This window comes from Sceloporus occidentalis, unplaced genomic scaffold, assembly GCF_023333645.1.
Source record: "Sceloporus occidentalis isolate IW3139 unplaced genomic scaffold, rSceOcc1.0.p SCAF_2, whole genome shotgun sequence".
NCBI classification, from domain to species: domain Eukaryota; kingdom Metazoa; phylum Chordata; class Lepidosauria; order Squamata; family Phrynosomatidae; genus Sceloporus; species Sceloporus occidentalis.
In genome coordinates, this window is record NW_028316982.1 from 164,533,764 (window position 1) to 164,548,455 (window position 14,692).

General features: G+C 38.3%; 1 protein-coding gene across 1 annotated transcript in view; it reads left to right on the plus strand.

Annotated features, from left to right (window-relative positions):
• The window catches only part of TMEM255B (transmembrane protein 255B), a 64,177-nt gene that overhangs the window by 24,466 nt on the left and 25,019 nt on the right, over positions 1 to 14,692 (plus strand). Inside the window, exon 4 of the mRNA XM_089511332.1 lies at positions 5,060 to 5,149. Coding sequence (XP_089367458.1) covers positions 5,060 to 5,149 — 90 coding nt within the window. The remainder of the gene's footprint in view (positions 1 to 5,059; positions 5,150 to 14,692) is intronic.

A 14,692-nucleotide genomic window follows, 5' to 3' on the forward strand; every position in this document is an offset into this window, starting at 1 on the left:
ATCCAAAGGACCAAAGTCTGAGAACCACTGCCTTACACTACAAAGATGGGCAGAATCAGTGACTGGATGTTAAAGATATGAAAGGTACTAGCCACATAATTTGGAGAGTTGGGCTAGTAAGGTACCCTCACAGTCCATGTACTCATGGAGAGTTCATTATGCAGTCAGCACATGTAAAGGAGGTACTGTTGTTTAGGACATGTCATAGGTCTGCCTCAGAAGTCAGGTGCTGAAGCCTAGGGGAAACTGTCAGCCTAAAGGGTGAAAATGCAGGAGTAGTCCAAAACAAGGTCATATTCCAGGAAAAGCAGATCAGAGCCAAAGGCAGCGACATTGAGTTCAGTTCTTACGATAATATAACATCTTACTTGCCATGTACTGATGTAATGAAGGTATGATGCTTCACATGCAGTGTAATGTAACATGATGAAAGGAAGTGCCCAGACATTGCTGTGTGTCTGTATGTGTTTCTCCCTAAGGAGGCTGTATATCTATATGACTGCGTATAATAAATGGCCTAAAGATTACCAGAGAGCCTGCTCTACGTCCCATATAAATATCCTCAGAATCCCATAGTTGAGAATGCTTATGTACTGCATTCTTGAATGCCTGTCTAGATATCAACATCATCACAACTTGGACACCCAGATGGTCAGAAGGTGATGATGGGACTCCAAACAGACTACAGATTAGTTTTCAAAGGCCAAAGGACCCTCAATCCCCCAGTCTATATATATATATATATATATATATATATATATATTTGACCAGTGATTTTTCCAACTTTATCATGATAATCATTCAAACAAACAGGATACTTCAATGGGTTTAAAGTTTTGTTTTTTTAAAACGTGATCCCTGACCTCACTTGAGTGATTCCATAGCTGGATAATTACAAATCCTTTTCTCACTAGACATCCATTGTAATTGTGGCCTGTGCTGCAGCTAGAATAGACATGAATGAATAATGAACACCCAGTACCCATGACATAATCATATCTCCTCTGCTGTGACAGTTGTCTAGTGAAGTCTCAATTACAGCAGTGCCATTATTGAGGCACCGACCTTTGGAAAGAATAGTCTGACAGGACATAAATTGTGAGGCTTCGTGCCTACTGCAGCGATAAGCTGCTTTAATAGCTGAGGAGTGGGCATCCATGCAGGAGCTTGTGTATTTTAACTTTTTACAGTGAAGGTGGAGTCCACATTTCAGGACATTTGTGATTGGAGACATGGAATTCAGTTTCCAGAAAGACATGACATAGTATCAAAATAAATGAATGGCTGACAGCTGATCCTGGTCTTACCATCTTACCCTCACACCAGCTGACAATACAGGTGCCTCAGTGCAGATAGCTGCACTTCAGGCAGAATATGATGAGGATCAATTTTGTGAATGCCCTTTCTACAGTATTATCTATAGCACTCTTTAGTTGTCATAGCAGCAGGCATGTTTTTCCTGGTAACAATTCTGGCATTTACTGAAAATGCTTGTATACTGTGGAAAAAGATGAAGCAAAATTTGGAAATTCTGCCATGTTGCAATATGTGGAAAAGACACCCAAATTTGTCTTCCTTGTTCTTCAGGTTTAGAGAAATCTGAAGTTAAGTCATAAGTTTTCCAAATGATCCAGTCTGGAAATATGGTAATATATGAATTGAATGCTAATTAAATGGACTCCGATTAGCACGGGTCACTTTTACAACAGAACTATTGGCCGGCATAATAAAATTGCTAAACCCTTCGGCTTGACAGTCATCCTTTCTACAGTGAATTTACTGTATGTCAGACAGTGAGTGTTGGAAAGAGTTACAGAAGAGTTTGTATATAACTTGTACATATTGAAACAAGTGACAAAAGCCTCCAGGGACTTTTGAATGAATCCAGCTGTGTCTGTACATCATTCCAGATTGGTCAGTGCAATATTGCCAAATGCTACTAACTGAGTTTGTGCTTCTGCACTCTGCTGTGTAAATTGCTAATGTTGAGGTCAAGCACTTCAGACAGTGCTGATAGTTGGCTTCTCTAGTGGGCCTAGTTTTTGTTTTTGTCACTGCACGCTTGCAGGACATAGAAGAGAGTCAACAAGAGTAAGTTTCCATTTTATTCTGGTACTGAGACGAATACTCAGATGATTGTTTGAAGTCAGTGTATAAATATTATGGACTTCAGAGCCCTTTATATTACCATATGGTAAACACAAAAACCAGGTAGAGTACATAATCAGAAGTAGAAGATGGAGAAACTCTATCCTTGTGGCCAAAACCAGACGAGGAGCTGATTGTGACACAGACCATGAACCTCTCATAACAAAAATCAAAGTTAAACTGAAGAAGAAAGCAAAAACCATCATTATACCAAAATATGACCTGAATAACATTTCAGATGAATTCAAGGACAATGTAGAAACAGATTTCAACTATTGAGTGTAACTGACCAGGAACCTGAAGAACTGTGACAGAAGTCAAAGACATAATTAAGGACATATGCAAGAAAACACTAACAGTGGCCAAAAAGAAAGATAAGAAACAATGGATGACAAATGAAACACTGCATGCGATAAAGGAAATAAGAAAATCAAAAGCAAAGGGAGATAGGAACAGAGCCAGAAGTATGAACACAACTGTCCAACGTCTGACATGCAGGAATAAGGAGAAATACAACAATGACCAATGCACAGAAACAGAAGACAAAAACAAAAAGGGAAGAACAAGATTTCTCAAAAAATCTGAAAAATTAAAGCCAAGTTCAAACCGAGGGCAGGGATGCTCTATGGAGAAAAAAAGAACATAATACAGGAAGAAGAAGAAATAAAAAGACGCTGGAGGCAATACACAGAAGAGTTATACAAAAAAGATGAGGAAGTGAATGATATTTGGAATGAGGAGCCATATGAAGACAAACCCCAAATTCTAAGAAGTGAACTGGAATCTTCTATATAGGAAATAGGAAAAAATAAATCACTGGGAACAGATGGTATACCAGTTGAACTGCTACAATGCCTACAGACAGATGCAACTTCAGTGCTAACTGAAATATACCAACAAATATGGAAAACAAAGGGATGGCCAACAGACTGGAAACGCTCAATATACATACCAATTCACAGGAAAGGAGATACAAAAGACTGCAGCAACTATAGCACTAATCTCATACACAAGCAAAATAATGCTCAAAATTCTGCAGCATAGACTCCAACCATACATGGAGAGAGAAATCCCAGAGGTGCAAACAGGATTCAGAAAAGGAAGGGGCACAAGGGGCCACATTGCAAACATGTGATGGCTAATGGAGAATTCCATATGGAGAATTCCAAAGAATTGCAAAAAGGAATCGGCATGTATTTCATAGACTACAGCAAAGCCTTTGATTGTATAGAACATGAAAAGCTATGGAATTCACTCAAAGACATGGGCATGCCATTATATCTGATAGTCCTAATGATGAATTTGTACTAAGGATGATAGGCCACCGTCAGAACAGAATTCAGGGAAACAGAATGGTTTCCAATAGGCAAAGGGGTCAGGCAAGGCTGCATCCTATCACCCTACTTGTTTAACTTATATGCTGAAAACATCATAAGAAAAGCAAAATCTGAATCAGAAAAAAGGAGGAGTGAAAATAGGAGGAAGCAACATTAACAACCTAAGGCCTCATACAGACAGGCCAAAATAAAGCTGCTTTGGGTCACTTTGGAGGTATGCTGTTTAAATGATGCATGCATCCTAAGAGTCCAGAAGCCACTCAAAAGCCACAATCCAGTCCTAAGGACTGGAGCACAGCTTTGTTGCAGCTTCCAGGCTCTTAAGATGCATGCACCATACCTCCAAAGTGACCCAAAGCAGCTTTATTTTGGCCTGTCTGTATGGGGCCTAAGATATGCGGACAACACCATAATATTAGCAGAAGACATTCAGGAATTGGAACAGTTAATAAGGAAAGTCAAAGACGAAATTGCAAAGGTAGGTCTGATGCTGAAAGTAAAGAAAACAAAAATAATGACCACAGAAGAAATACAAAATTAAATCTAGACAATGAGGAAATTGAAATAAAGAATTCCCATATCTAGGATCAAACATTGACCAGAATGGGGACTGCAGTCAAAAAATAAGAAGGCTAGGAATGGGAAGGGCAGCTATGAAAGAACTGAAAAAGATACTGAAGAGCAAAAACTGAGCACTAAAGTCAGAATTGTTCAGGACACTGTGTTCTCAATTACCATGTACAGATGTGACAGCTGGACAGTGAAGGAAGCAGACAAAACGAAAATCAACTCATATGAATGTGGTTCTGGAAAAGATATGATGGGCAGCCAAGAAGACAAACAAATGGCTTCTTGAACAGGTCAGACCAGGGCTCTCCTTGGAAGCAAAGATGATCAAGTTGAGACTATCGTACTTTGGCCACATAATGAGAAGGCATGGATCACTAGAAAAAACAATAATGCTAGGAAAGGTGGAGGGTAGAAGAAAGAGAAAAAGGCCACAAACCATATGGACAGACTCAATCAGGGCGACTATGGGTAAGGGCTTGCAGGATCTGGGCAAGACAGTGGAGGATAGGGATTCTTGGAGATGTCTCATCCACAGGGTTACCATGAGTCGGAACCAACTCAAAGGTAGCTAATAACAGCAACAAATATAATAGCCATAGGAAGTAGGTCTTTTTTATGCCTGTTTTTTTTTAAAGAATAGACAACTGGCCTTGTTGGCTAAGAGATTCTTGGAGTTGTCATCTAAAAAATAATTTTCTCAAGCTCTTTTGTTTCAAAATCTGACCACAATGAATGGTTTAATTATTCTTTCTTTATATGTACAGATTATTAATATACTTAAAGGATTTCCTGACATAGATGTCAGGTATATTGTTAGCCACTAAGGCTTCTTTAACAAGTTTTCTACAACACATATTGAAGATGTTTGGTTGTAGTTTAGAGTACTTACCAAAAATTCTGATTTTGACTACAAGCTGAATGTCCAGACATGTGCAAGAATCAATAGCAGTATTACAATAACGGCAAGGAATGCATAATGCACATCTGTTTTTTTTTCTTTCCAGCTGATAGCATCCATTGTGTTTATCAGCTTTGGAGTGGTGGCAGCTTTCTGTTGTGCAATTGTTGATGGTGTATTTGCAGCACGGCACATAGTAAGTATGCTCTTTGATATTCTTTCCTTCCCTGATGATACACAAATGCTTGTGCCTGCTAATAATGTTTGAATGCTTGGAATCTAGTCACTTAATTCATTAGACCATGGTAGGTTCTATTTATTGAAGAAATATGCATCTTGATCTTAGGTTTACATACAAATCGTCCCACCAAATTCCTTGTGGTTCTCTCCCAAACAATTCTGCATATCTATAGTCCTGTTGGCAGAACACCATTAAGGAATTACATGATATGAAAATGTAAACTGTTTGAAGTACATAGTTTGCTGTTAAGTCATGCTTGCTCCACTGTGTAGATGTATAAGAACTGGAACTGAGACTTGGATTTAAACTACACCAATTGTCACTAATGTAACTGCATAAGGCAACTATTCTGGACCAAATTCCAGTTTAAAAAGAATGCATGTGGCCAACGTATTCTTTGCCAGTTTATCTTAACAACTGTGTAAATAGGTGAAAATGTGATTAAAAATAATTTTTAAAAGTATATAGAAGGAAACACTCTGTTGAAAAAGCATCAACATGACTTCTGCAAAGATAAATCTAAACTTGCAACTTTTTAGCACTTTTTGAGAGTGTCAATAAATGTTTATGGATGGGGTGAGCCAGTCAACATTGTTTACTGTAACTTATAAAACACTTTTGACAGAGTTAATCACCAATGACTCCTGATTAAGCTGAGTGGTCATAGGGTACAAGAAGTTCTCATCTTGACTGGAAACTGGTTAAAGAACAGGAAAGACAGAGTAATAAATCTTCACTTCTTTTTATGTCGGGATGTGAACAGGGAGGTCCTTCAGGAATTTGTATAGGGAAAAGTCCTTCTTAAATTGTTCATAAATTATCTGGAATTGGGGATGAGTAGTGAGATGGCCAAATTTTTTGATAAACTCAGTTTTTGAGAGGTGGTGAGAAGAAAAAGAGATGACAAAGAGTTTTCTGAACTAGGAAAATGGCCATTTAATGGTAAATGAATTTCTGTATAAGCAAGTGTAAAATATTGCATATAGAGGCAAAAAGTCCCAGCTTCAGGTATACACTTCTGAGCTATCACCAATGGAGGAAGAATGAGATTTTGGGATTGTAGAGTAGAGTTCAATAAAAAGTCAACTTAGTACAAGGGCCATCACTTCTTTAACCAGCTTCAAAACAGAGTTGAAGACCATCCTGTTCAGAGAAGCGTTCCCAGGCATTGCATAATTGTCGCTTGCTATTTGATGTTCTTTTGATGCCTGTTTTATCGAACCATTTCCTGTATTGCTATGTACTGTATATGTATTAGCCTACTAGCCCCACCACCTTTCCCTTCTCCTTTTATGGCATGTCTTTTTAGATTGTAAGCCTGAGGGCAGGGAACCATCTAATTAAAAAGATTGTATGTACAGCACTGTGTAAATTTACAGCGCTTTATAAATAAAGGTTAATAATAATAATAATAATAATAAATGGCTCCTATGAAAAAGACAAATTCCATGTTTGAAAACAATCAAAAAATAAAACTTCTGGTATCAGTTCCCTTATGGAAATCTGTGGTGCCATTCCACTTTAGAAATGGTTACAGCATTTGACTGTTACTAAGTTTAGGAACAAAAATGATAAAGGAAAGATATTGCAGAGGTATATAAAAATTATGCATGCTATGGAGAAAGTTGAGAGTGAGATTTTGTGTTTTTCATTCTCTCACAATGTGGCACTTAAGGATAATCAGCTGAGGCTGAACCGTGAAAGATTCAGGACTCTTGAGCAGCATGGTGTATCCAAGAGGGTGAAGAAAAATGTATAACATAGAGATTACACACAGGCAGTTTTTCTTTTTTCTTTCTTTCTTTATGAAGTTTAATATATGGGAGCATGAGAAGAACAAAAACAATAAATTTTGCTCACTCCCATAATGGAATACTGAAGGATTCTCCAGTAATGGATTTCTCGTTCTGTGATTCAAAACTATGAGGTGGCAAATAATGTGTGCATTCCAAAACATTTTAAATATTCATGATCCAAAACTGAGGAAAAATCTTTGTTATCTCATAAGAAACATACAGTGACATAAGAGCATTTTATCAAGTACATCATAACTAAAATAAACAATATGACATTTTATTTGTGTTGCAATAGTAATAATAAAAATTGATAAAATAATTTATTTGTCTTCTCTTTTTAATAAAGTCATTTTTATTTGTTTAAGGCAAAGATGACATGTAGAGGAGGAGTCTTTATTCTTACATTTGAAGATGGCATAAATTTAGCAGAATCACTACTGTGAAAGAAAGATAGCTATTAGAATAGAAGGATGTATAATGACATGATTTGTTCCATTCAGAGAGAAAACACTTCACTTAATAGAAGGTACTATGGAAGACCACTTACAAAATTAGAAGCTGATGTGAAAGTGGCTTGATTTAAAGTACCTCTGTCTCATCTGAAAAAGCATAATACATGCAGATATAATTTGTTATGTTAACTTCAATCCAGCATTTGTGTTTTTAAAGCCACTTTTCACCTTTCAAAAAAATTAGAATGCCTGAATCAAATGAAATAAATACATCTGGAAGTAGCTTGTAATTATGTTAGTTCAGGAGAGAAAAGAAAAGCAAATTATAGAAATCCATTATCTGGAATCATGTTTGTTTGAGGTATCTTGTTACCTAGCAGTAGAGCTACCTTGTACTGCAAATCTTGATATCTTTACAAAACTAAACTGCATGTGCGCATATATATATATATATATATATATCCCTCCACAGTGACCCATTCCTCTTACTTGGAAGCAAGGAAATCCCTCATGATTCCTTCTGTGGTTTAGGAAGGGAAGAATTAACATTTTCAAGGGACACACCTTCACTTAAAACATAGTTCATCTGCAATTGACATCTTGTAAAATAGAGAATCTCCCATGCCTATTACAGGGATCCCACTATTGTGTGCTTTCCTAGGCCACTACCATTGGATGTTAATATAGAAACATGTTAATGTGTGGCTGGATAGCAGGTAGAGGTAACATGAGTTTTTAGAAGAAACCAGAGAGGGTAAACCAAGCAAGGGATAAGGTAGTGCCAGTCATTAAGAAGTGATTAGTCATGTGATACTTGATATTAGACGAAGATTATAGGTATTATACTTTCATGGTTGAGACTACCTTATGAGACCACACATTTATTCATTTGTACAGTTAACAGTGGAACAAATGTACGAGTGCATACACAACGAACTGAGGACAGGGAGAAATGTCAAATCAGATAGACAATTGGTTGATATTAAAACCTAAGAAGAGGCATGCTAAATCGGATCAAAGCCGTGTATGCATGCTTGTTTGCTTAATTTATATCTCACTAGCCTTCTGCTTACTCAGGACATTATTGCACATGGATTTTAAATTGTGATTACACCAGGAAAGAAGCAGCATTGGCCATACCCATCACACAACAATGCCTCTGACATGTAGCTGCGATGTCCTCAACCTGTCCCTTTTCATTAATGGGGGTAAATTATCAATGACCTGGCAAGTGTGCAAGTCCTCAGATGCGAAATGTTGCTCCTGGGGCAGTTGCACAATTGCAAGTCATGTGGTGTCAGTGTCCCCTCCTCCCCCATGTCTCTTCTCCCTTTCACTATTCCAGATTATCTTTCATACCTTTAATTTTTTTTTCTATTTCTTTTTCTTTCTTTTGACTTCAGTCATTGAAGCAGAGTTCAAGAATTGCACAAAGAAAGTGTGGAATTAAAAAAAAACTTTAAAGGCATGCTGGATCAGACATAAGACAGGGAGGCAGGGTTAAGGGAGAGTCAGGAAGAGAACATGATGGCGGCAGCAGCCCAGGTTGCAAGAATGTGAGGAGGTGCAGTGATGGCTACCTTGAAAGCAGAATGTTCCCATTTTATTTTTAGTAGTGTGATTTGATTGCTGTAAGAATGGGGCTTACGGAAAAGAGTCCTCAGTAACCAATATGGGTGGAGAAGGGCACTTCACCTCAGTCCAACAGCCACTAAGCAGGCAACTTCATATGGTGACACTCCTAATATTTATATCTCATCTGGCTAATGGTGATAGTTCATACCTCCCTCTTGTCCACCAGTGACACTTTGTGCTTATTTTCAGTAAATGGGGTGAGGAGAGTAATAATCCTTGCTTTTTAAAATAAAGGAATGTAAAGGGAACCTAAGCACAGAACTACATTTGGAGGACAGTATGAGGACAGCCCAATGGCTCTACTTTTCCACAGGGATAGGATTGTGTGCTGCTGTGAGGCAAGACGACATGCTGATGGCACCAGTGCTACAAATAGGGTCTCTCATGTCAGGCAGACTTTTGCTGTGGAGCCAGACTAAATATGCCAAACAGCAACTGAGATGCAGCAGTGGTGAGGGGTGATACTGATGGAGGATTTCTCAGAGACAGTGCAGAGACACTGTAGCTAACTCTTGTAAGTATTGCACAGAGGGATGCATGATAAATCTCTTTTGAATATCTTTTACCATGGAAATCCTATGCTGGGACAATCCAAAATGAAACTAGAGACAGTGCCACAAGAAAAGACTCCCAGGTCAGAAGGTACTCAAGAAACTACTGTGGGACAGCAGAGGACAACTATAAAATGCCTTGTGGCTAATGATGAAACTGGACTCAAGCCCAAAGGACACACAGCTGTTGATGTGTTCAGAGGCAAAAGGAAAGTTTGAAACAGGACAACACATATTGTAGACACTTGGAATGTGAGAAGCATGAATCAGTATAGTAAAACAAGAAATGGAAGATACAAACATTGCAATTCTTGGGGTGAACAAGCTAAAGTGGATGGGAATGGGTCATTGTGAGTCAGATAATTACACTGTATTTTACTCAGGAAAATCTAAGAAGTTATGGGATGGCATTTATAGTGAGGAGAGATTTAGCAAAAGCAGTCAAAGTATATAATGCAAAGTCTGACCAAATCATATCAAAAAGACTTCAGGAAAAACCCATCAATATAACCTTAATCCAAGATTATGCTCCAACTACAGAGCCAGAAAAAGAAACTGAACGATTCTGGAGTCCAGGAGAAAATAGATCACACACCAAAACAGGACTTAGTTAATCATAGCCAATTGGAATGCAAAAATAGGAAACAGTGCAGAATCAAAGACTGTAAGAAAATTTGCCCTAGGGTGAAGAAATGAAACAGGTGAGTGACTAACTGAATTTTGCAAGGCCAACAGTTTGTTCAAGAAATACATTCTTGAAGCAACTCACGAAGCTGTTATGCGTGGACATTATCTGATGGCCAGTTGAGAAATCAAATAGACTACACAATTGAAATCAGAAGATTGTCTGAGAACATTCTCGTTGTGAAAACAAGACCAGGGGCAGATTGTGGCACAGACCATCAACTGCTAATATTAAAAAATAGGGTAAAGCTAGAGAAGAACACTAAATACAACCTAAAGAGCATCCTTGTAGAATTTAAAGGTAATATGAAAAATAGGTTTGCATTATTAAGCTTACTTGACCAGGGGACAAAAGAACTCTGGGCTGAAGCCAGGGATATTTTCAGGGAAGAATGCAAAAAGAACTATGTGCAGCCAAAAGGAAAGAGAAGCCTTAATGGATGACAGATGAAACTCTTCAAGCAGTTGAGGACAGATGAGAAGCAAAAGTAAAGTGAAATAGAGGCAGAACCCTGAATGCAATTGTTGAAGGACATCTGTACAGGAAAACTACTATCATAATCAATGCAAAGAAATAGAAGGTGACAACAAAAAAGAAAGAACAAGAGACCTCTTCCACAACATCTGAGAAATCAAAAAGAAATTGAAACCAAGAGTGGGGATGTTTTACAGGGGAACACATTACATGGCCAAGTAGAAAATAAAAGATGGTGAAAACAATACACAGAAGAACTATATGAAAGAGATGAAAGGATGACAACTTCATTTGAGGAAAACCCAAATGAAGACAAACCTCCAGTTTTAGAAAGTGAAATGGACCCTACAGTCAGAGGACTTGGAAGAAATAAATCAGCAGGAATAGATGGCTCATCAATAGAGCTGCTCCACTCTACAGAAACAGAATCTACTCTAGTTCTAACTAAAATCTATCAACAAATATGGAAAACAAAACAATGGCCCACAGACTGGAAATGCTCAATACACATTCGAGTCCCGAAGAAAGAGGGACACCATGGATTATGGTAACCACATTATAATTTCATTAATTTCCCATGCATGCTAAGTGATGCTCAGACGTCTACAACAAAGATGTTTACCATGTATGGTAACTCCTTTCCAAGTTAGGGCCCGTACAGACAGACCAAAATAAAGCTGCTTTGGGTCACTTTGGAGGTATGCTGTTTAAATGACACATGCATCTTAAGAGGCCAGAAGCTGCGCTTCAGTCCTCAGGACTGGAACATGTCTTTGGTGCAGTTTTTGGCCTCTTAGGACACATGCATCATTTAAATAGCATACTCTAAAGTGACCCAAAGCAGCTTTATTTTGGCCTGTCTGTACAGGCCCTTAGATTCAGGGAAGGAAGAGGCACTAGGGATCACATTATGAACATACATTGGATTATGGAGCTCACCAAAGAATTTCAGAAGAAAGTCAGCCTGTGCTTTACAGATTATACCGAAACATTTGATTGTGTGCATCATGAACAACTATGAACTGTTCCATAAAAAAAAAAAAAAAAAAAAAAAAGGGTGTGGCACAGCATTTGATTGTCATCATGCATAACATATACTCAGGGCAAGAGGCTGAGCAATGTTGTTGATAGGGTGACTTGGAGGTCTCTCATTCAAGGGGCCACCATAAGTCCAAGTCGACTTGACAGCAGTTAACAACAAATAATACAGTGCGCCTGCCGCATGTGTGGGCTTGCCATCCGCAGCTTTAAGCTTATGTGGATGGCAAGCCCCAGATGTTACAATCGCATGTGAGTGGGAGGTCCCACATTTTTTGCCATATGCCTGATGTGTGTGTCTGGAACTAGTCCTCCGCGTATACAAAGGGCCCATTGTACCTCTTATCTTTCCTAGGTGTTGTGCATCATTTTGTTCAGCAAGAGGCTTAAACACATACAGTCATAGAAATATACGAGTAGATAATGTTGACACAAATTCCAAAGTCTATATCGTGGCAATACCTTTATTAGGTCTACCAAAAGGAAACAAAATTCTGAGTGCTAACTTTTGAAACACACATGTTTCTTTATCAATTTAAAATGGCTAAAAGGGACAGGGAAGTGGAGGGAGTAATGGTATTGGAGTTATGTTTCCTACTTATTGGACCTTAAGATGGCTCTATCATGAGGTTTTCTTGGCAAGATTTATTCAGAGGGGCTTTGCCTTTATCACCCTCTAAGATCCCCCCCAAAAACATCTAGGGGTAGCTGTGTTGGCCATATAGCAAATCCAATAACATCCAAACAATGATACCTTTATTGGACAAACCAAAATGCACAACTACATGCTGCAAGGCTGAGTGGGGATTTGAACCCTGGTCTCCGGAGTCATAGTCCAGCACCCAAACCACTATACCACACTGTCTTTCTCCTTTCTTACATAAACCATTATTTTCCCATTGAAACATATTAAGGTATTTTAGGAAAAACCAGTTCTGTAAAATAACACTTTTTATTACCATTCTGTAAAAATAGACTGTTCCCTTGATAAATAGTAAGGTAATAAGAAATTGTTTTCAGTAATATGCAATGTGTCCCTTCAATTAAATTAGCAAGACACCCTAGAGGGAAATGGTGGAAGCATTTGCCTTTTTCTGTAGTACTGCATGATGCAAAATCATAGTTAATTATTTTAATATCATTTCCATCCTGAATGAGTCATTAATATAATTGCCTGACTCATATGGTAATTTTGAAAAAAATGAAATTAGAACCAATCATTCTTAATGGGAAAGTAACTCTAGTTCATTTTCAAGGATTAGATTTTATTATATATATAGTTTTGTTCAAAGCTATGTGACTTATTTTAAGTTTTAAAATTTATTTTTGAAAGAGAGCCTAAATTAGGGGTGATGATGTATTAAAGCAAATTTCAGGGCTGAATTTTTATTGTTTAAAATATATGTGCAATTACCCTGGTATACCCTTTTTTTGAAAATGTGTGCCTAATTATATGAAGTGCTGACTATTCCTTTTAAACTATTAATAACATCCTTCCAAGGGTAACTTGGGAGCTTTGTGGCTCACTCCCACAGAGCTATGTAAAAACAGCTTCTGATCTTGCCAGCAAGGCCATTTCAATTAATAGTAGATTATCATTAACAGGAGGGTAAATTGGATGATTCTTAAACAATAAACAGGTTAACATAGCTACAGTTTATACCTTATTACTGGAAAACAAAGTTGCTAACAGGACACAAAAGTGTAAAGTTAGGTTAAGGAGAATGAGGCTTCACTGATTTCCATCAGTGCACATAAGAAATACATATTCTTAGCTGCCAAAGTTTTTATTTTTTTGTTTGATGTATTTCCCACCATTCTTCTAAACTCTCAAGAGCAACAAGGTTAACAAAAACAGCATTAAAAACTATGGGTAAAATTACAAAAAGTTAATATTAAACTATTGCTTATCTTCCTGGATCTCTCAGGGGCTTTTGATACCACTGATCATGGTGTCCTAGTGGACCAGCTGCATCAGATGAAATTAGGGAGCACTGTGTTACAGTGGCTCCACTCCTATCTATAGGTCCAGTTCCAGAGAGTAGTGTTGGGGGATTCCTGATCAGTCTCATGGCTTCAAGTTGTGGGGTGCTGCAGGGTTCCATCATATGCCTCAGTACTACATCGCATTGGAGTTTGTGCAAATGCTGGACCAGTGCCTGAATGGTATAATAGGCTTGATGGGAGCCAGTTAACAGAGCTAGATTCTAAGATGGAGGTCTGTAAATTGATGGTTCTCAAATCTGGGAACTGGTTGAATGACCTGCCCTGGACGGGGTTTTATTCCCCCTAAAGGAGCAGGCACATAGTTGGGGAGTACTCCCAGATCTGTCTCTTGTCATTGGAGGCACAAGTGGACTCTGGGGTTTGGAGTGCTTAGCACAAGCTCTGACTGGTGTGCCATCCCCAGACTTTCCTGGACAGAGATAACTCTGAACACTAAAGTGAGGATCATCCAAGCCATAGCATTCCCCATCCCCATGAACAGATATGAGAGCTGGACAGTGAAGAAAGGATATAGAAAGAAAATGAATAAATTTGAGATGTGGTGCTGGAAAAGAGTGCTAAGGATACCATGGATGGCCAAGAAGACAAACAAATGGGTTCTTGAACACATCAAGTTTAAACTCTACCTAGAAGCCAAGATGACCTAATTGAGGCTGTCATATTTTGGCCACATCATAAGAAGGCACAATTCATTAGAAAAGACAATAATTCTAGGAAAGATAGAAAGCAGACGAATTAGGGGAGACTACTTGCCAGATGTATGGACTCAATCAGAGGGGACACAAGTCTGAGCCTGTAGGGCCTGAGTAGAGCAGAAGAGGTCAGTGGGTCTTGAAGTAGTCTCATCTGCAGGTTCACCA